General features: G+C 35.8%; 1 protein-coding gene across 4 annotated transcripts in view; it reads left to right on the forward strand.

Moving 5' to 3' along the window:
• The window catches only part of LOC109084691 (cytohesin-1-like), a 58268-nt gene that overhangs the window by 12863 nt on the left and 22943 nt on the right, over positions 1-22462 (forward strand). The window contains exon 1 of one of the 4 annotated variants that reach the window (XM_042767946.1): positions 1834-2181. The exons of 1 other annotated variant lie outside the window; for it this stretch is intronic. In XM_042767946.1, coding sequence (XP_042623880.1) covers positions 2103-2181 — 79 coding nt within the window. In that variant the 5' untranslated portion in view covers positions 1834-2102. Of the gene's footprint in view, positions 1-1833; positions 2182-17966; positions 18228-21420; positions 21707-22462 lie in introns of those variants that run through there. 2 more of the 4 variants (XM_042767947.1, XM_042767949.1) reach the window with 2 other exon arrangements.

The following is a 22462-nucleotide window of genomic DNA, read 5'->3' on the forward strand; positions in this document are numbered from 1 at the left end:
TGTTATTTTAAATTGTAAACATATTTGTATTCTGTTGTATATGTATATGTATATCAATATCACACCTTCATAAAGCTTCTCAAGTAGAGAAACGGATCAGAAGATTTTTGAAATAGTGTAATTAAAATTCTAAGTAAATGTAGTAAATTGATTATTTTATATTGTGGATAAGTCTGATAGAAATGGTGTGATAAATACATGGGAGGAATGGAAGGAGAGGAAGGGTGTCAACCCACATAAGAGTGACAGAAGATAAAATGAGGAAAGTAAGCTGGAAATTTCTGGGTGGACTTTCCAGCAGAATCTCCCAAATGTCTCCCCTCTGAGACCACAGTTTGGGGATGTTCCCAGATGTTTGTATGGCTGCAAAACATTGTCAAATCCTATGGTTTTAAACATTTGCTTTGAAGAGCAAAAGGTTGCATGTAAGCAGAATAGTTCACCTTAAAAGAAGATCCTGTCATTATTTTGTGTTCCACAGAAGAAAAAAAACCAAAACGTATAAGATGAAAGAATTTTCATTTTTGGGTGAACTGTCCCTTTAGATTAGTAATTAACTACAAAATCCTAGGTTGTAAATGACTTGCAACATGCATACAGTCAGACTCTAGTCAGTCTCTATTCTTTGAAATCATTTCTTTTTTTGAAAAGCTGAGATTGTTATTTAAGAGTAGTGTTCTGTTCCCGTTTCATGACACATGACCAGCAACAAATCAGCTATGTCAGCAATCTTATGATTAAATAGTATTGCACAAAAAAGTGTTTATTTTAAGTCATACATGCTTTTTTAGAAACATCACAAATGCAACTACATTTTTGTCTAGCTTGCAAAGTACAGCATGAATATTTACAACATTTATCTACAGAAAATAGTGATTTTCAACTCGAACTCACACGAAAATGTGAATTTTATGAAGTGGTGATTTTGTATGAATTCATATAATTCATATATTCATTTTATTAAGATGTAATCATGAACACTCTTAAAAATCATGGTTACAAAAGGGAGTTTTCCATAGATTAACCATTTAGGATGTGCAAAAGAACCTTTCAGTAGAAAGTTCTTAAAAGAACCATTTTTTTCAAACACATTTTTTCCACTACAAAGAACCTTTTGTGGTTCCATAGATGTTAGAGGTTCTTCATGGAACCATCGATTCCAATTAAGAACCTTTATTTTTGAGAATGAAGGTCCACCCTTAACCCCGTCCCTCAACATATCCGTCACTGGGGCGTTAGCAGACTGTATAAAAGCATACAAATAGATTAGACACCAATTCGCCAGAACGTTTTTACAAGTTGCTGTGATATTGTATAGTTATTTTCATCATGAAAGACATTTCTCGTCATATAAAGTTATTTAAAATGCCTCTACGAACAAGCAATTACCATAGAAACAACCACACAACTCAAACACATACACAAAACACTGATTTAAAATGCAAAATGCACTGATGCAAAAGCACCAATCTTGGAGCATGTGGGTTTTAGAGGGTCTCAATCTAACACAATGCATTTATAGATGGGGTGGGTGATCTTGTGATTCTCCATGAGTAAACATATACATGCCCTTTAAAACCACACATGGCTCAGATGCCCGAGATGGTTGAGCTCTGACTAAACTGCCCTCTGTGCTTGTGGGAGTGAGTGGGGAGGTGTTCTGGGAGGTGTTGATGAGCTTGTGCTTATGTCTATGTAAATCATTCAGCTATTTCAGCACCACAGCAGAGACTTTCCAATAGAAATCAGTGTCACAGACACAGAAAGCCCTGGATGGTAAAGTGGCGGTGAGTACGAAGAGAGAGAGAAGGAGGAGAGACAATACAAGGAGAGAAGTCAGTGAGTGAGATTGCGAGACCAGCGCACAGTAGGGTGCAGAGCAGCGTTGTGGATCTGCGCTGCCATCAGAGGTCTTTGCTTTGGAATCTGTCGGACAGCAAAATTGATGATAAATACAAGTGGTACATAAGTATCAATATTTCAACAAGTTCTGCTTTAAGACAAAAGGGGAAGTAGCTTGTGTTGTCATTCTCGTCGCTCACAGGGACTTACTTCTCGCAATTGCACTTTCATATTCAAAGTGCAACAGAGACTGTTGAACTATGGGGACGGTGAGCGAACTCTGTGCCTCGAGCTTCCAGGCATTCTTGTGTCCCACAGTTTGTCCGGCTCCTCCAGCAGGTGGGTCTCATTATGTGCGTGTGCTTGGGAATTACATCCACAGTGAAAAAAAAAAAATGGTGTAGGATTTCCTTTGAAACAATTTTCATTCAGAAATACAGAAATTCTGAAATTTCATTTTCATTTCTAGTAAAGTTCACAGCAAGTAATGCATTGAATGAAACGTGAAATTTTGAAGTATTGATTGAAATAGTATGTACTTGTAAAAGGTACTCCGATGATATTTGCTTTATTTTCAACTTCACAAAGTAGTTTTTACAGTCAAATCGGGACCTTTTCTGTTTAAAGGATTCATGAAATACATTTACAGATCTTCATATTATGATTCTGGAGGGTAGCTCATAAAGTGTTTTTCATCAAAAAGTTGTTTTGAGGGGTGTCAACACGAGACTCATTAAAACATAAATTTATACACTTAGTCTCTTTATAGCAATATATGCTGGCCTGATGTTTATTACAAACATAATTAAAGATTATAAAAAAAAATATACTTTCTGGCATTGCCTCCAAGGACAAACTTGGCACTACCATAGATTTCAAAGCAAGATATTTAATAAAACAAGCAAGACGTTGAGCAAAATTAAGAAAACATTCCAAAATAAACTTCAGCTATGTATTTCCAATAATTTGATCTTTTGGATGAGCATGCAGGTGGTCTACAACAAAGGACAGAACAACTCCTGACGGTCCTACTTGACATTTCCTCACAGCAGTATCACTCTTGTGATTGAACGACAGATATTGTTAAGAGCACGCCTCATTGATTTACAGTACATATGCATGTTAAAGGGTGCGTAGAGGAAAATCGTCATGAACGGGGCAATTTCAAATCATAAAAATTCATATTTTAAACTGGGCTTTGAGGTCTGAAACTTGCAGTTGTTTTTGTAAATACCAAGGACATTTTGATTTCCATTTCATGACCTCTTATGTGATGCACTCATAATGCTGGAACCATTTGAGATCTGAGTAAAATCATGTGCAGCTGCATGTTATATCAATCTAGTGTTGTTGCCGTGGTGATAAACGGTGTCCCTGGTTCATGGAAGTGTTGGATGAGAAACGGAGCTGCCGTCATGGGCATGCAATGTGAGACAAATCATTTGTTTTGTTGATGGAAAGTTGCTGGGCTGTTAGAGTGTTTTTGATGTAATTACTGTTGTAACACTAATAATAGTGATGATCGTGAGACTTGAAACGTCCACCTGTTGCCATCTGACCTTCAGTCATGTCCTCTTTATATAAACTGTTTATCTATAGTAATATGATCAGGTTTCACTGCGGACTTCGCCTGCACTGTTCTTTATGTACTTAGTCCTGTATGCGGCTGTTTATTTGTTTGTCTTAGCATTCTCTGAGAGTTTCTCATCAGTGCAGTTTGTGTGAATTAAGTGTTAGAGCTGCTGAGACAATCACTATTGGTGAGAAGGAAGTGGAGAAACTCTGAGAGAGACAGATGAAGAGGTGGGACTGATGAAGACCCTATTCTGGGTTGATTTTGTTTTTGACATCATAAGAAGAATAAATCAGTGAAGGGTTTAGATCTGTGGCTTTTATGTTGGATGTATTTTCTCAGTTTTCTTCATACCATCTGTCAAAATTCAGTGACAAAATCCCCCAATGGTCCCCAAAAGATGCAGATTTGAAAACACAAAAAGCCTATTCAGATAGAGTTAATGGTTGCTGTTTCATTGCTCAAGATGCTTGATGGAGTTCTTACTTGTGTTTCCTGCAAGTATCAACTTTGTTTCAGATATTTCTCCTACAATGGATGGCATGTTTATTATATTATATAATATAATCTTTACCCTACTCTAAATTAAATTCCTCTTCAAAATAAAATCATTTCTTTTCTGTTTAATCTCAATGTTTTTATCATACATCAGCTGGAAAAAAAAGAAAAACTTCTGAAAGTGATTCCCACAATATCATTCCTTTGTGTCAATATAGTTAGTTGTACTTCTATAGTTATAGTTCTTCTGTTGTTAGATAACTTCACTATTCTCACAGAATTATATTTATATTTATAGTTATCACTGATATGAATGGTCCTTAATAATATATAGCTGTAAAATAAATTCTAGGTATAGTATAGCACAGATTGTTTGGACTTTTTTGGGCCATTTGGAAAGTTCTGAGAAATGTTCATATTGGAAATTTTCAAGTTCTTTTTTAGATTGAGGACGTGTGAGAATGTTCTGAACAAATCTGAGAAGCAGGACACTTTAGCAGAAATCTCAGTTTGCTCTTCAAATTAATTTCATTGCAATACTTATGCAAGTAAGTGGCAGCAAGTGTCTTTGAGTGAGCCAATGAATCATTCACTCAACCAAATCATTCAAAAACGCTTATTCATTCAGGAACAAAATATTGTTACTTTGTGTTATTCATATACAGTACATGGGATGTTTTTTGCTCTACCAAGCTGTTTTTGCTTGGTAGAGCAATATTGTCAGTATTGTACTTGACAATATTGTCCCTAAAATGTCAATTACTCGATACCAAATAACATTTTTCGTAAAAAAAAAAAAAGTCACGGGAAATTTAATGCATCCTTTTGTGTGCTCTTTCATTTCTCCAGAGTTTGGCAAACTACAGCATTTTTCAATTCAGTGAAAAGGGAAGTCATTTACTTTTTGTATATTAAGAGCTGTTCCCATAATGACTTTTAAGAATCAAAAAGACAATTATGTGTATCAAGCTGCTCTCCTGTTCAGCAATGATTCTGTAATATTCAGTTCAATTATGTATAGCACTTTTAGAATTCATAATATATATTGTTTCAAAGCAGCTTCACAAAAAGTATATGTTTTCAATGATACAATCTGTTTATTGGTCAAGGGTGAGTGTCAGAGTAATAGCCATGTGACATTAGTATACAGCTATAAGATCATAAAGGTTATTATGTGGCTAGTTAGTGTCATGTATTCAGTGAAGTAGACGTAATAAATAAGTTACTGTAGATGACTACAGCTTGTGTTCATAATAATTACAATAAAAGGATCAGATTTCATAGACATTTCACTCTTCGCTGATCATTATCTTAATAAATAGCTTCGCATATTAAAACTGTGACTGTTGTGCTTTATCATTATTTTAAAAACAAAACAAAACAAAACAAAACAATATAAGAAGCTGCAGAGAGGAGAGGCCTATTATTATGTACCCAAAGCTTTTAAGTGCTGGTGTGAGAATCTATCTGTGTGTATTAAAAGTCTTAAGTGAGTGTAACTTCGCTTAAAGGTTACTCCAAGTCAGAAAGAAGGATTGTAAGAAGGCATAATCAGAAGAAATGGTTCAGGAAGTGTGAATGTGGGAATATGAGAATGGAGCGGGATATTGTGAACTACTGATCAGTGAGGAGGAAGTAGATTGCGTACAAGAGAGTGTAATGAGAGTTTCACCTGTCATATACTTTCAAACGCGCACGCGCGCACACACACACACACACACACACACACACACACACACACACACACTGTGACTCACACGTAATGGGCAGCTAAAATTTCAAATTCTAATCATGATGAGTCAGTAAGTTAATCACCCTTTCTCTGGATGAGTAGTGTTTTATTATCACCACCTCCAAATTTATGTGTGGCTATAATGAAGAACTTTTAAAGAGGTTTAGAGATTTAATGTCTGTATGTTTGTGCTGTACAACAATATGTGACATCAAGCTTGTGTAAAATCGATCCTGTATTGCTGTGTCAATATTGGATCAATATTTACACTTGGGTGAATAATCCTAAACATAGCTTATTATAGTTATCACTGCATATTAAGCTGAGATAGTAGAAAGTATTTTAACATCACAAAAATTAAACACTTAGCCTTTAGCTTTAATACAGAATCAGAATGAGCCCCACAACAAGCACTTCACTTGAACCAAACTTGACCTGCTAGTTTTGCCTAATGCATCCTATTCATGCACATTTGTAAAAACTCTTTTTTTTCTTTTTCTCAGACACACACACAGCACACAGTTGGTTTAATTATTATTTGATCTTAAGTTTATGTTATTTTATTTTTTGAATAATTTAACTCATTGTAGCTGCCACGGATTATCGACAACAGGATAAAATGCCTCTTGTCAAAAGAATGGTCATGGAAAAACCTATTCATTATGTGACTAAAATTGTGTGACTAACACACACACACAAAAAGTATGAAATGACCCCTTGAAGTAACCTACGAGGCACATATCTGTTAGAGAGTCCTAGAGAGTTGGAATGAGAATATGTATGCTTGAGAACAATGGAAAGAAGAGTGAAAGCGATTATAGTGTAAAAGGGTTATGAAGAGGAGAATGACTGTGTGAGCGGAAAGAGGTGTGATATGAGTGAAGTGACTCATTTTTGGACTGTGAGCCCATATTATCATGCTGGAAGCAAGTCAGTGCTGCCCACTCATGGATCTCCCATGATGCCAGTGTGGTGGCCCACCAGTTCTTCTGAGGGAGTCACCGTCTGTGATGATAAACAGTGAAGGACAAAACAAATCTTATTTACATCTCTCTTTCTAGCTCTTTTCCAAAACCTAATGAGCTGCCTCGCTGCCTACTGCCTACACAAGCAGCTGCTTCCTGACAGCAGACTGGAATTGGACTCAAGTTGAGTGATTTTCAACACTTTTCAGGAATTCATACAAAAAGCAGTATATATTTGTAGCTCTTATGTGATTCAACTCAATGATTGATTTTTAAATATAGCCGTCATGTCAGGAATAGGACAATTGTTTGTGTAATTTTAGTACTTTTTGCACTGAACTCAATAAAAAGCATTCTACATAGGAATTGTACATGCCTTAGAATTGTGTGAAAATGTAATTTTTAAAAGGATAGTTTAGCCAAAAATGAAAATTACCCAATAATTTACTCACCCTCAAGCCATCCTATTGAGTAAATTATGGGGTAATTTTCATTTTTTGGTGAACTATCCCTTTAAGTTACCTACTTTTTTGAACGGATTTTGTGTTGAGATTAAAAAATGTAGGGGTTTTGGAACCGAGCTTCTATCTATAATTTATAAATCTTTAATTTTCTTAGTCCTCCAGAGCCTCTTATTGAACTCTGCCTTTCCAAAGCGAATGACCAGCCACAAAATCTATTTTTCCTGGACTCTCTCTTTTATTGCATCTACTTGACAAGTTAATATTTAACTCCTGTCCCTAAAATCTGTCCCTCATTCTCAAACCTTATCATCTCTGATCTCCATCCTGGATGAGCAGTGGACAGTATAAACCTACACACAGCAATTTCATCTAATACAAATTTCCTCCTCTCTCAGGGTCTAAAAGGAGTATTTCAGCTAAAAATAAAAATTGTGTCATTATCCACTCACCATCATGTCATTTCAAACCCTTATGACTTTCATTAAGCTATACATTATAGATTTCTGTGAGGTACGGACCGAAATGTAATTTCTATTTAATAATCATATAATCTTCCGCTCCAGTAAGCAAACGAATCATTGATTCTGAGCCAAATTTTAATTTAAATAAAAAGTTTTGACTCAAAGAATGTTTCATTAAAAAAATCGAACTTCCGCTTCTGTTTTGGTTTTAATACTGTATCTAATGACCTCAGAAAACTTTGAATATGTGCACAGTTCATATGGACCACATGCATGATCATTTTATGGTGCTTTTTGGTAATTTTTGGAGTTGACACTTCCAATCCTGCATGTCACTATTGAAAAGACTTCAAAAGAGAGGCCAGGATATTATTCAGATGTTTACCTGTTGTGTTCCACAGAATAAAGAAACTCATATAGGCAAGTAAACAATGACATCATTTTCATTTTTGGATGAATTATTAATTTAAGCCAGGTCTCTGTTTCACCATATGGACCAGCATTTTCCACCCTTGCTAAGCCATAGGATCATGGTGCAATTTAATATGTGGACTAGTTGGGTTTGGGAGCTGCAGCTGCCAGAGCAGTGAGTAATGACATCATAAACACAGCAGCAGCCTCTGGGCTTTCTGCTACTGTCTGACACTTTGCTCTGCTGTGCTCCAGACATGGACATTATTGGAACATGCCATCAGCATCCCAAGCACTGCCATGACTAGCACTACAGTATGTCTGAAATGAGGAAAATACCTTCTCTCAAATGTGTAGATACACAAATGTAGCTAAACTTTACCAAAAAAACAATTCAGAATAACTGCTTTATTAGATGTGGGGGATGTTTTAAGCATCACCCTGTCATAGATATATTGCTCCTAACGGCAGTGCTGTCACATCAGACTCTGAGGGAAGCTCAGGTGGATTTATTGGTATAGTATCACAAGTGCTGTAACTTTTTAAATCAAATGTCAGTTCTTCACAGATGGGCATAGCAGGTTAATGTTCATTTAACCTGCTTGCTTCTGTTGGTCCTTGTGTGTGCATCTGGTGTGTTACTGTCAATATAGAATGTTAAATGACTTTTGTGCTTTTACTCTTGATTTTACTCTGGAGTACTCTTGTTTAAAAACCCAAGGTAGTGATGCCAAGGGGAAGTCGTGGCCTAGTGATGCCAAGGTGAAGTTGAGGGGAAGTCGTGGCCTAGTGGTTAGAGAGTTTGATTCCTAACCCTAGGGTTGTGGGTTCAAGTCTCGGGCTGGCAACACCTCATGACTGAGGTGCCCTTGAGCAAGGCACTGAACCCCCACCTGCTCCCCGGGCGCCGCAGCATAAATGGCTGCCCACTGCTCCGGGTGTGTGTTCAAGGTGTGTGTGTGTGTGTTCACTGCTGTTGTGTGTGTGTTCACTGCTCTGTGTGTGTGCACTTTGGATGTGTAAAATGCAGGGCACGAATTCTGAGTATGGGTCACCATACTTGGCTGTATGTCACGTCACTTTTTCAACAAAGGATTAAATTACATTTTTAAATACAAACCTGATTCCAAAAAAGTTGGGACACTGTAAAAATTGTGAGTAAAAAAGGAATGGAATAATTTACAAAACTCATAAACTTATATTTTATTCACAATAGAATATAGAGAACATATCAAATGTTGAAAGTGAGACATTTTGAAATGTCATGCCAAATATTGGCTCATTTTGGATTTCATGAGAGCTACACATTCCAAAAAAGTTGGGACAGGTAGCAATAAGAGGCCAGAAAAGTTAAATGTACATATAAGGAATAGCTGGAGGACCAATTTGCAACTTATTAGGTCAATTGGCAGCATGATTGGGCAGTGTCTCTCAGAAGTCAAGATGGGCAGAGGATCACCAGTTCCCCCAATGCTGCGGCGAAAAATAGTGGAGCAATATCAGAAAGGGGTTTCTCAGAGAAAAATTGCAGTGCATAATATCATCCAAAGATTCAGAGAATCTTGAACAATCTCTGTGCGTAAGGGTCAAGGCCGGAACACCATACTGGATGCCCGTGATCTTCGGGCCCTTAGACGGCACTGCATCACATACAGGAATGCTACTGTAATGGAAATCACAACATGGGCTAAGGGATACTTCCAGAATACATTGTTGGTGAACACAATCCACCGTGCCATTTGCCATTGCTGGCTAAAACTCTATAGGCCAAAAAAGAGTTTGATCTATAGGCCAAAAAAGAAACATGATCCAGAAGCGCAGGCGTTTTCTCTGGGCCAAGGATCATTTAAAATGTACTGTGGCAAAGTGGGAAACTGTTCTGTGGTCAGACGAATTAAAATTTGAAGTTCTTTTCGGAAAACTGGGACGCCATGTCATCCAGACTATAAAGAAGACAAGGACAACTCAAATTGTTATCAGCGCTCAGTTCAGAAGCCTGCATCTCTGATGGAATGGGGTTGCATGAGTGCATGTGGCATGGGCAGCTTACATATCTGGAAAGGCACCATCAATGCTGAAAGGTATATCCAAGTTCTAGAACAACATATACTCCCATCCAGACGTCGTCTCGTTTCAGGGAAGACCTTGCATTTTCCAACATGACAATGCCAGACCACATACTGCATCAATTACAACATCATGGTTGCGTAGAAGAAGGATCCGGGTACTGAAATGGCCAGCCTGCAGTCCAGATTTTTCACCCATAGAAAACATTTCGCACATCATAAAGAGGAAGATGAGACAAAGAAGACCTAAGACAGTTGAGCAACTAGAAGCCTGTATTAAACAAGAATGGGACAACATTCCTATTCCTAAACTTGAGCAACTTATCTCCTCAGTCCCCAAACGTTTGCAGACTGTTATAAAAAGAAGAGGGGATGCCACACAGTGGTAAACATGGCCTTGTCCCAATTTTCTTGAGATGTGTTGAAAATGTGTTGATGCCACGAAATTTAAAATAAACTTATTTTTCCCATAAAATTATACATTTTCTTAGTTTAAACATTTGATATGTCATCTATGTTGTATTCTGAATAAAATATGGAAATTTGAAACTTCCACATCATTGCATTCTGTTTTTATTCACAATTTGTACAGTGTCCCAACTTTTTTGGATTCAGGTTTGTATATTAAAATATCTTTTAAATGGTCAAAGTTCACATATCTTTCTCTGATATTATATATATATATATATATATATATATATATATATATATATATATATATATATATATATATATATATATATATATATATAAAATTCTCTTCCATTGGCACACTCAGCATTTGTTCAGCTACATTTATTTTTCTGTTATTTCCTTTCATATACTGTGTCCATGGAAATAGTTTTGTGCTCTGAATCGTTCACCATGACATGGAGAGCATTAGCATAATTCAGCTGTCTTTGAGAGAGCTATTTATCAGTTTTTTTATTTAATTGTGCAGCTGCTGTGTTTGCTCAGTGCTGAAAACAGAACAGCCCACCAGGCCCTTGTGATGCAAATGTCCGCACTGACCTCAGTCATCACTGGACACCACACATACAGACAGCTTAGATGCTGCTGATGATTAAGTTAGTTCTCAGTTGCATATGTTGCAGAACGATGGTGCTCAATTGGTTAACAGTGAGAGATTTGATGTTCCCATCTTCTACTGTATATGCTTCATGTGGTGAAGGATGAAGAGCTTATAAAGTTAGCAATAAACTTTACATTCAGATAAAAATCCAAATGAATGGACCCATAAATGTCGACCTGGTCAATTTATCTACAAGGATTTGCTAAGTTGAGAACTGTGTCCAAATTATAGATGTTAGTTCCCACTTGTGTTAGAGCTTAAATGTACTGACAGATAACCAGGATTACGGGAAACCTGCAAATATTAGACAATTTTGATGTCCAGAGATGCATTTCAAGCATCGTTAGCTAACTTTGGTCGTTAGTTTCATTGAACTCTATTGGTAACGACAGAACTTGCGACCATAGTTGCTTTTGGGAAACGCACCCCAAAAGTCATGGAAATTATTAAAATCTTAAAATGTCATGAAAATTTCTGTAGTGAGTATAGTATTTTTTTTTTATAGTAATGCTTTATGTGAGTTAAATCTCTATAACTTTTTTTGTTAAAAACCATTGCCCATTAATCATAAATTACTGGAAAAGTTATGGAAATGCTTCAGTCAAAAGGTGTGGGAAATGTGGATAATGCACACTTTTTGAATTAAATTTTTTTTCAAATATTTTTGGGAATTGTATTATTTACAAAGTTTGTATATTTAATGTACCTTTAATTTTAGCCATACAAAAATACATAAGACAAGCAGTTAAAGTGGATGGATGAATGGATTCAATTTTAGCTTTTGTGTGTACGTCTCATTTGCTATCATTAAATTGTATTATTTCATATACTGTAGATCTGCAGTAAATCATCCATCATCCTCTTCTCTAAATATACGCATTATTGTCAGCCATTAAAAAAATCCATTATATACAATTATTATATACAGAGATTAGGATAATGTCTTTCTTCTTAAACGGCACATATTGTCTTTTTGCTGCAGTTTATCATTATCTTTGCCTTGCCCTCTACTGCACCACCTCACCTGTTCTCTCTTTCTGTCAGCTTTGGAACAGGTGTTCAGTGGTAATGAGTGTCTTTTGCATAGCACAGTGTGTTCTTGGAAATACAAGTGAGAGAAGGAATAAGGGAATCAGAGAGACATGCAGAGAAAGAGAGAGTGAGTGGTGAGATGGTATGATAACTGTTTATTTTGGTCTGTCTCCACCTGGCCTTGAAATGCCTTGAACTCAAACCACTTGGCAACAACACTGATAATTCATTCTTAAAATATATACCAATCCATGCAGCCCTGTAATCTATTCTTGATGATAGTTAGTTAGGCACAGAAATGTTTCCGAAATGTTTCAAAACTTTAACCTTACTGTATATTAGCATTTTGAGTGTAGGAAAAAATAACATTACTCTCATACTCCAAGTCAGCATGAAATGAAAATTCATCATATCTATTTTCATGTCTAAATAAATGTTATTGATCTTCTTGTGAATGATTCAATCCGTACATTTATTTTTAATTTTTTTATACACCATCCAATCAACAACTGGTGGAATAAACCAAGTCCTGGCCTATATATATATTTATATTATATATATTATATATATATATTTTTTTTCAGTTATCTGTTTTACTCAGTTGTACATCACAATTCGGAAGAAAAGATCAGTCGCCATTCCTGATTCACTGAGACTTAAAAACAATAACGACAATACAAATATTATCAATAAAATTAGTTAAATCTTATTAAAATGGACTATTTTACTCGGTTTTTGTGTAGAATATGTATTCTTATGCTTATTAAATCAACTCATCATTAGTTTAGCAATATGCTAATGCCAAACTTTATTGAAATTGCATTGTGTGAATGAGTTTAATCCACTACTACAGTATATCATTCACACAGATTCTCTTTCTTAATCATAGTACAGTGTGTAGAGGTTTATGAATATGAGGTTTATGAATATGCCCTTACCCACTACAACCACTGCCTTAGCAGCACTTCCTGTGTACTGTCACCTGCAGTGAAGGCTAGATCTGATTTTCTGAATATGGTATCTTGATGCTTTGAGCTGCAACTATGTGAACTGACCTCAAAAGCGTTGAATGCTGTGCAGCTTTAATAAGATACTCTGATGGCTGTCTCATTTGGCATTTAAACACAGCCTTTAAAAGATAAAAGCTTAAGTTGTTTGCTAGACCCTGGTGCTTAGTAATTTAAAGGCAGCAGTCTGAGAAAGGACACAGCTTAATGGATGCTGCATCGTTACTCGTGTTAAAAACAAATGTCTACCAAATAAGTTATATAATGTTGTTATATATGTGTGTACTATATGAATATACACACACATGTATATGTATGTATATGTACTGTATAAGCATATGCATATATATGTATGTATACATAACATTAAAAAAACCTTACCAACTGCAAACTTTTGCCAATAAAAATAGTTTTGAATGAATCCAGAACCATTGCTCGTCTCTGAGCAACACATAGCAGTGTGTTTTGATTGTGAATAGATCAATATTTTGGAATGAATCGGTTCTGTGAATGATTCAGTGACTCACCCATAAAGCCAAGTTCCCTTGTTTTGTTCCTGAATGAATCATGAATGAATCGCTTCAATGAAGGATTCATTGACTCAGTGACTAAAGACAGTCATTTGTCGCCACCTACTACTGGCGAAACTCTGTAACCGGCAGAAAGTATCACTAAAAAGCCCTGTTATTAATACACAGACTTCTCTGGACTATGATTATTATAAATGTAACTTATTTGGGCACTAAGGCTAAAACATATGAACACAGTAAATAGGAGAATAGTTTCATGTCATATATATTATATGTATTTTCTAATTACTACAAAAATGTGTTACATTTTGTTGTTGTTAAACTGTGGTTAACGATCAAAGGCTATTCTTGACAATATTGTTTCAATCCTGCTTTGGTTGATAATATTGGCCTATTCTGTTTCAGTTTTGCAGACATTTTTCAAATGTATATCTGCATGTAATGCATTCACAACACTGAGAACTGTTTGGGATGAAGTTCTGGGACTATAGAGTTAGCCAGGGTGATTTTAGTGTTAAGGTTACAAGGTGGAAATGATATTTAAATGTATTCAGACTGTCTCACTAAGGATTGTGATTAAGTCTCACATCTGCTTTTCACTAAACAGAAGGCTCTGTGTGCTAGAACTGGCTTCTGCTGCTCACACACACACACACACACACACACACACACACACACACACACACACACACACACAATCAGAATCCAGAATCAGCATAGTGAATCATAATCTTTTCTGCTTTTTAGCTGTGTCTTCTGGGTAAAGCAGTAAAGGCATCAAGTAAAAGCACTGCATCTCCCTGAGGAGTCTCATTTCATTTCTCTCGTCTGGTTTCCTGCTTAGAAGATGTGTTTGCTGCAGTTTTAGAGAGCAGGGCTTCTACATCAGAGTTAAGATAACACATACTTTCTCCTCAAAGGCAACATTTATTTTGCTCATGTACACAGATCAAACAACAAACACATTTAACTTTATATATGCATCAATACGTCTACACTTTTCATCTTTCAGTGCTCCTGTTGTACTGAATTCTCCCATCTCTCTTCCGAGTTGTCTCTGTAGTCATTTTTGCAATCGCACCTGAATTGTAAAAGCTTAGGTTTTCTTGATAATTCTTTCTCCTATCCCACAATGCAGAAACAACTTTGAAGAAGCCATGATGTAGGAGAAGAGACACGATGTGACAGAAAATTACAGAGAAAAAGAGAATGCACCGAATTTGCTGGAAATGTGAGGCCTTTGAAAAATTACATAGCACAAGCACTAATATTACCTCAGGGTCAGTTATTGTGTTATTTTTGTTTGGTAATGTTTTCTTGCTCTGTTTTCCTGTGCATATGCAGAGAGGGAGGGGAGAACATTACCAATTCTATTCTGGATTAGATTGTGAATGAACAGCTCTCTCTTTCTCTCTTCCTACTTTCTCTCTCCAATTCTTTTCTAGAAAATAGCTTTGATAACAGATAATGGAGCCTTGATAGAGATCATTATCAAAGCCATTAGCCATTATAAAAATCCTTGATTCAATAATATGTTCATTATTTTATAATCCAGCACCAGATTTACTCGGGGAATTTTTTTTCTTTCTTTCATATTTCAGTGCTTAAATTGTGGTCAACATCTGTTAAGAGGCTGATTAAATATTTGCTTTAAAAAAAAAAAGGATTTTGCGTTTAATTGCAGCGCCGTCTGGTGGAATGAATATGCTACTGCTAAAGAATTAAGGCTACATGATGTATTAAATTAAAATTAAAATTAAATGTCGTTTGTTTAGTCAGTTTGAAATTCATTGTTCAGTAAATGCAAAAATGTCTTGCTCAGCTAATAAATTTGGGGCAGCTAAATTTTTTTGTTCAATACATTATCAAATTTTTATTTATAGATATATTAGACAATGTGGATTCTGCAATCTTTGCAGAAGAAAATGTCTTGCAATGCAGAGATAAAATGTACAATAGTCTTATACTGATGCGCATGGACAATAGTGACAATCAACAAACACAATGCAGTGAAAAGATGACTAACTAACAACAATGAAAACAACAACAAAAGCATAAAGTCAGCAAACAGCAGGGCAACAACTGTATGACAGTAAACACATAAGTTATTCATGCTGTACTGCATACTGGGAGCTTGCAAAACCCTCACCATTCAAAAAAAAATGGTTCATTATCAAACTGTTTAGACAGCTCTTTTGAGCTGGTTAGGACAAAATTTTATGGGAATATTCTCTCTAATGTAGATTTAAAATCTTATTTGTGACCCTAAAAGCCTTGGATGGTAGATAATATGTAATAACGTTTACTTTTACAGTACTATTAATACTAAGGTATTTCAACATCTTGCATATTGTATCATCCTGAGAAGCACAATCTTTTATTTGATTTTTTTTCTGGTTGGGTTTGCCTTCATTTGAGGTCAAAGAGAGTGTGATGGACTTTTTTTGCCCTATGATCATGTGACTCATGTGACCATGTGTGTGTCATCTCAGTCCATTTTGTGGCACAGTGCATGTGTGTGTGTTGTATTGGTTCAATAGGAGAAGAGGATGTGATTTGTTTTTGACAGCTTCTTCTCACAGTCTCTCCAGCATATGAAGGTGACAGCACAGGAATCGCTGCAGGGAAGGTGAGAGGATGCTAAGGGTCAGATTTTGTGAAGCTGTTAGTGCTAGACTACATTGCTGGCAACGAAGACCAAACCTTGATTCCACCAAAGTGTTTTGTTGAAATGCTTAGAATCTTGAACTCATCTTCTTCTCACTTCTCACTGAGTGTCATGGAAACAGAGTTAAATTTAAACTGTAAACACTTTGTTTGACTTCTATTCAATACGTTTGCGGGTATTTTGCTTCTATTGTAATATTGTTTTATTCAAAGAATGTTATGGTCTTTGTATTTCTGTGTGTACACGATCATGGTATTGTTATGAATCTACACACACATCTAAATTATTTTTGCTTAGTAAGCACTCATGACAGCTGAAAGTTAACAAGAAGTATCCAAAAAATTTAAAACTTTGATGTATTTTTATTGGCCATTTATTGTTTCAAATTAGTTCCACATTTGTTCTTAAAGGGACAGTAAATATCCAAACAAAGAACTTGTTCATATAGTGTTGGTCATCCCATATTGAGGATAATCAGCCATTGGTCACAGTTAAGATGTGACTAATATTCTCCCGGGGCAAGAAGAGACAACAACCCTCTGTGTTTAACAGAAGCTGGAACGCTTGAACATCCCTCGAACATCTTAAGGGTCTAAGTGTATTCTGTTAGTCAGTTTTCTTTCTATATTCAGATTATTTGATGTTGCAAGAATTTAAATTAGTGCAAAGCTGTATATGCAACTTTTCATAGAGCTCCATAAACTTACAAACACTTTTTTAGTTTTCTTGCAGTTTGCATTGAGATTATTCCCTCTCTTGGAAAAAGTTGGGGGTTGTAAGTTTTTTGAGATTTTTGTTTTTGAAAGGCGTCTCTTTTGCTTTGGCTGCATTTATCTGATTAAAATTTAGCCAGAACAGTCATCTTGTGAAATATTTCTTTCTACTGTAGCATGTTTTAATGCGTAATTTATTCCTGTGATGGCAAATCTAAATGTTCAGCATCATTACTCCAGTCTTCAGTGTCACATGATCCTTCAGAAAGTATTCTAATATGCTGAGGTGCTCAAGAAACATTTCTTATTACTGTATGCAAGAAGAAGTAACTAAGAAGTTCAAAACAGGATTTACTTTATTTATTTATTTATTTATTTTTGTAACTGTAAAACCGCCACTTTTGATCAATTTAATGTGTTCTTACTAAATTTAAATGGTACCATATTTATTCATTTATTTTTAAACAGAGCATCATCAAAAAAAGTGCATACGTTGCATTTTGACAATTTCACCAGCTGGTTTGTTAAAGACACACATTTAGGACAAAGCTGAAACCAAGCAATAAAAGTCATACCATTATGAATGTTTTGCTATATATAGAATAGGGAAGTGTTTTACTGTTACTTACAAAGGACAGATTTCCAATGCATAAAACTTTCCTCCCACAATTGTCAGAACAGTCTGCCGCTCTGAGTGAACTGCTCTCAGAACGGTCAAAAAAGCCACATGTGTGGGTTGTTATATTGACTCTACCATACCCCCTAAAAGTTAAGACTCCTATAATTTTCTAAGCTTCGTTTTAGACTGCTTTGTATGAAATGTGTAGATGTGTTTAAGTGTGTTTACGTGTGTGTGTGTGTGTGTGTGTGTCTGCACGCACACTAAGAAAAAAAAAAACACTAAAATCAAACCTTGACGCTGATTGGTTGTTCCTCATCGCCAGGACACGCCCCGTCTGCGGAGCATGAGGGTTTCACGCAGTGACATCCGGTCTCTGCTGTTACTGCGAATACTTTCAAACACCGTTTTCATCTAAAGTTTTTTAGACGTGGTTTTCTGTACAGTTCAGAACTGTGAGTTAGCAGGTCAAAGCGTGAAGTCTGTTAAACCGCCAGAAGGTAATCGCTCCGAGCCACAAGTGCAGCGCATGAGCTCGCTGAGATCATGGTGCTGAAATCGGAAGATGGAATCGGTGAGTGGATCTCGCAAGTTTTCATATTTGCAGTGGCCAGGTTTTACATATTATTGTTGTGAATTGTTTTTTGTCTTCTGTCGTCTGGGTTGTTATATGTTAATGGAAACAGGGTCGATCTTTAAGCAACAGGTCCATTCTTTCTGAAGGGAAATGTATAACGATGTTTGTGAATGAATCATTTGTTCGAATCAGATCTTTTTGGTGAATCGATTCTGGTTGTTGAATCGAATCAAGACCAATCTGGGGTGCGTTTCCCAAAAGCAACTATTGTATGATCGCAAGTTCACGCATCTAACTGAATGGGTGCGGTTGTTTTTCGAGTCCACATCTCACTGACTCGTATAACTGAGATGTATATGGAACATGTTCGATTCGTGAACCGAGAACCGATGCTTGAGCTTATTGAGAAATTGACTCGTTTGGTTATTTTATAGCATAAATAACCTTCAAATAAAAAGTTACAGGAAAGTGGTTTTGTTTTAACTTAAATAATAATTACTGAATCTGTTTATGAACTGCTCTTTGAAGTGAACTGATCGAAAGAATTGATTGAAGGCCAGACTTAAACGATTCAACAAAACTGTATTCCCTGCAAAGCACAATGTAATGTGGTGCGAGCTTAAAAAACATAAAGATTAAAAAACTAACATTTCTAAAATAAATTCACAATAAAGAGCATGGTAAAACAATCCAACAAAAGTGGATCTGACCTCTAACATGATTGACTCAGCAGATGGAGTCACTCTCACTTGACCTATTGATATCAGTCAGTTCATTTACATTAAACTCAATACATAATTTATCATGTAGTGAATGAGTGCTGACTAATAGTCTCAATGAATGCACAAAATATCCATCCATCCATCCATCCATCCATCTATCTATCTATATATCTGTCTATCTGTCTATCTATCTATTATATGTTTTTTAGCCCATATGGATGCTGTTACCATGGTGATTGAGTTGGAATCATTTTTTAGGTCTCCATGAGGGGTTTAGGACGACACTCTCTAAAATTGCTCAAAATGCTTAAGAGAATGATGCAATCAACAAATGAGTTGCTCAGTTTGGTTTCAGAAAGAAAAAAAATAGTGAAGTAATTTTGAATTTAAATGCTTGAATGAAAAGTATTTTCATTACTCTTTGCTTCTCTCCCTTTTTTTTTCCATTTCCATTGTTCTGAAATAGCAGTCACACTACTGACAGACCTGATAAACCAGTCAGAGATAAATGAATAATGCCCAGATATGTTTCCCGCCAAACTAAAGACAGTTTGTTAAAGAATGTTTATTGTCCACTTTAGCATTTCGATCATACATTTATATGAATAGTTTTATTCATTTTCAACCATATTTCTGGATAAGACAGGAATTAAAGAAGGCTTAATTGCACATGTCCTTATTTGAATCTAGTTGAATAGATTTTACAATAGTAATCTCATGATAATTTAATAAATTAAATTATTTAGTATGAAAATTTTTTTAATTTATAATTGTTTTAGTTGTCGTACCAGTGTTTCTTGTTCTTCTGGAAATGTTAAAGAGAATTTTTGAGCAACTTGAATTTATGTGGAATTAGGCTTTAAAAAGATCCATCACAAAAAGTAGTTGAGTGATGTGTTTAATTGGACCTAAACTCCCTTCATTGTGACCAGTGGATGGATGAGACCAATCCTCTTTCCATCCGTACCCTCCTTACCCCGGATATCCAGGTCAGCAGTGGCTTTGGTGCAAACCCAAATCAAGTCCTCTAGATTAAATAAGGCCTGTCTCCATGGCCAGTCTCCTTTGGGAGCAGCTTTTCCATTTCTCACTGCAAACCATGTCCTTAGAGGTTTCTGCTGTATGATTGAGTTATATTTTTATTGTGTGGTGCAAGAAATTCTGACTGTATTCAGGTCACGTCAAGATCAGATATTTTTTTCTTGTCAGGGAACCAAAGCTGGTCTAGCTAAGTTCTTTGAAAACGGGTAGCTGACGGTAGAAAACAGGCCAAACAGGACAGTGATTGTGCTCTGTTTGCATTTCTATTGTGAGCCACAACTTTGTAGGGAAAACTGGACATAATAAGACAGAAACCACAACATGCCTGAGTGCGAACACATCCATGAGGGAGAGGCACGTTTGCTCTCTTACTCTTTTATTGTGGATGGAATAAGAATGAGACAAAAGTGGAGCAGAACAATGCAGTTGCTTTATTGTACACAATCATCTTTTCTGTTCCTTTTTGTCTCTTTCAGTATAAAAAAAAAAAAAAAAAGATTTCTTTTTTTTTTTGCCTGTAGTTTGTGTTTCTGTAGTTAAACTTTTCATTGACCTGTCAATTTTAAAATCTGTTGACATCATTGTCAAAAAATAATACACCTGTTCTAAAAAATAATAGATTTAGGATATTTTTGTACATTTTGATTGAACAAGAATGTTTGTTTAAAAGTTGATCATAATTGATTATTTATTGTATTTATAAACATTTTTATTATATTGGCCATCAACCACCCTGCTTTGCTTTCTAAAATATCAACAGCTTAAGCTATTGAAAATCTCTAATTTTAACAAATATGTAAAAATTCCATATATTATTTTATATGTTCTGTATATATATATATTTTTTTTTTTTACTCACTCAGCTTGGATCAGTAAGATTTTTTAAATGTTTTTAAAAGGACTATCTTATGCTCACCAAGCCTGCATTTATTTTTTATAAAAAAAATGCAGTAAAACAGTAATATTGTGAAATAATTTTCCAATTTAAAGTAACTGTTTTGTAGTTTAATATATTTCAAAATGTCATTTATTCCTGTGAAAGCTGAACTTTCAGAAGCCATTGCAGTAGCACATTATCTTATAGAAATAATTGGTGCTCAAGGCTAAAATTTTTGTAATTAAAAATTGTGTAACACAAATTAGTTGAAATTGTAATAAAATAAAAATAGAAATCTTTTGTAACACTCTAAATGTCTTTACTGTCACTTTTGATCAATATAAGGCATCCTCGCTGAATAGAAGTGTTCATTTCTTTCAAAAAACATCTTACTTAACCCAAAATCTTAAATGGTAGAGTATTGAAATAAAACAGGGGGCAAAATTCTGTACAGCCACAGAGTGGAGCTCTTGAGTGTGCTGAAATGAGTATGTGTGCCGGGGGAGGAGACAAGAGGAGCGTGTTACAGAGAGCGATAAAGAGAAAGAACATCAGGAGGGGTTAATTTTCAGACACAGCAGAGTTTGTGCCGAGAGCAGAGCAGTCGAGATCTCAAACTGGCCGCTTCATCTTCCTGTAGCATCACTTCCACTCACACATTGAGGGCTGGAGATTACTGGAAGATCTTGAGAGTTAGGATTCTGCTAGTTTTTCTGGGTGATAAACGGCGCATTAAGATGCATTTATTCCACTAAATGGATTAAAAAAAGAACTGGGAAGATGGAATTGTGAAGGCTTAGAATTGTCATTCAGGATTACAGGATTATTTCACACAGGTATATTGACATTTTTATTTTTGTGCATTTATAGTCATTTGCCTTCATTCATAATTTGAATTATTTCTAAATGTAAAAGTGCATGTGCCACATCTTATAAATCAAATGCACACTTTGACAAACTTTATCCTAGTTGGCTTTTCCCCCTCACTAGTTGAATAGTCATCGTAGAATGAGAGTCAGTTTGACATCAGGAAACTCGTGGCAGCCACAGGACATGTAGCCTGTTTAGATGGAGGCTTTGTATGAGCTTCTGGGATGAGTTGATTACGCTGTTATTCTGATCTGTGGGTTGTGTTCTTCAGCTGCCTTTCTTATCAGTGTGTTTGCAGAGACAATGCTTAGAAGGAGAAAGTGGTGGGTGTTCTTGTATCAACTGATGTTTGAACCAAGATACTTGATGATAGTTGCAGTTTTGTGGTGTAGGCTAGTATATAGGCTCTGTGACAAAACCTAGTAAGCTGTCCTTTAAGGCCTTAAGGCTTTTTCACTCGGGACGAATATCGCTCGCGATTATTGCAGACGTTTAACACCTCATTATTAAAAAAGGGCGCCAATGTGAGTGTGCACACCGACACGTAAAATGCAAGGCGTAAAACCACCATTTTTGTAAAAAATGCCTTTGGCTCATTTTTTTGGTTTGACGCGCCACGTTAAAAACTGGCGGACCAATGAGATTGCCACTTTTGTTCACATGCCTGGAGTTACAGAAGTTACAAACACGACTTGGTGATGCTCAAGCACAAAATGGTCTTG

Source organism: Cyprinus carpio, chromosome A12 (genome assembly GCF_018340385.1).
Source record: "Cyprinus carpio isolate SPL01 chromosome A12, ASM1834038v1, whole genome shotgun sequence".
Classification (NCBI taxonomy): domain Eukaryota; kingdom Metazoa; phylum Chordata; class Actinopteri; order Cypriniformes; family Cyprinidae; genus Cyprinus; species Cyprinus carpio.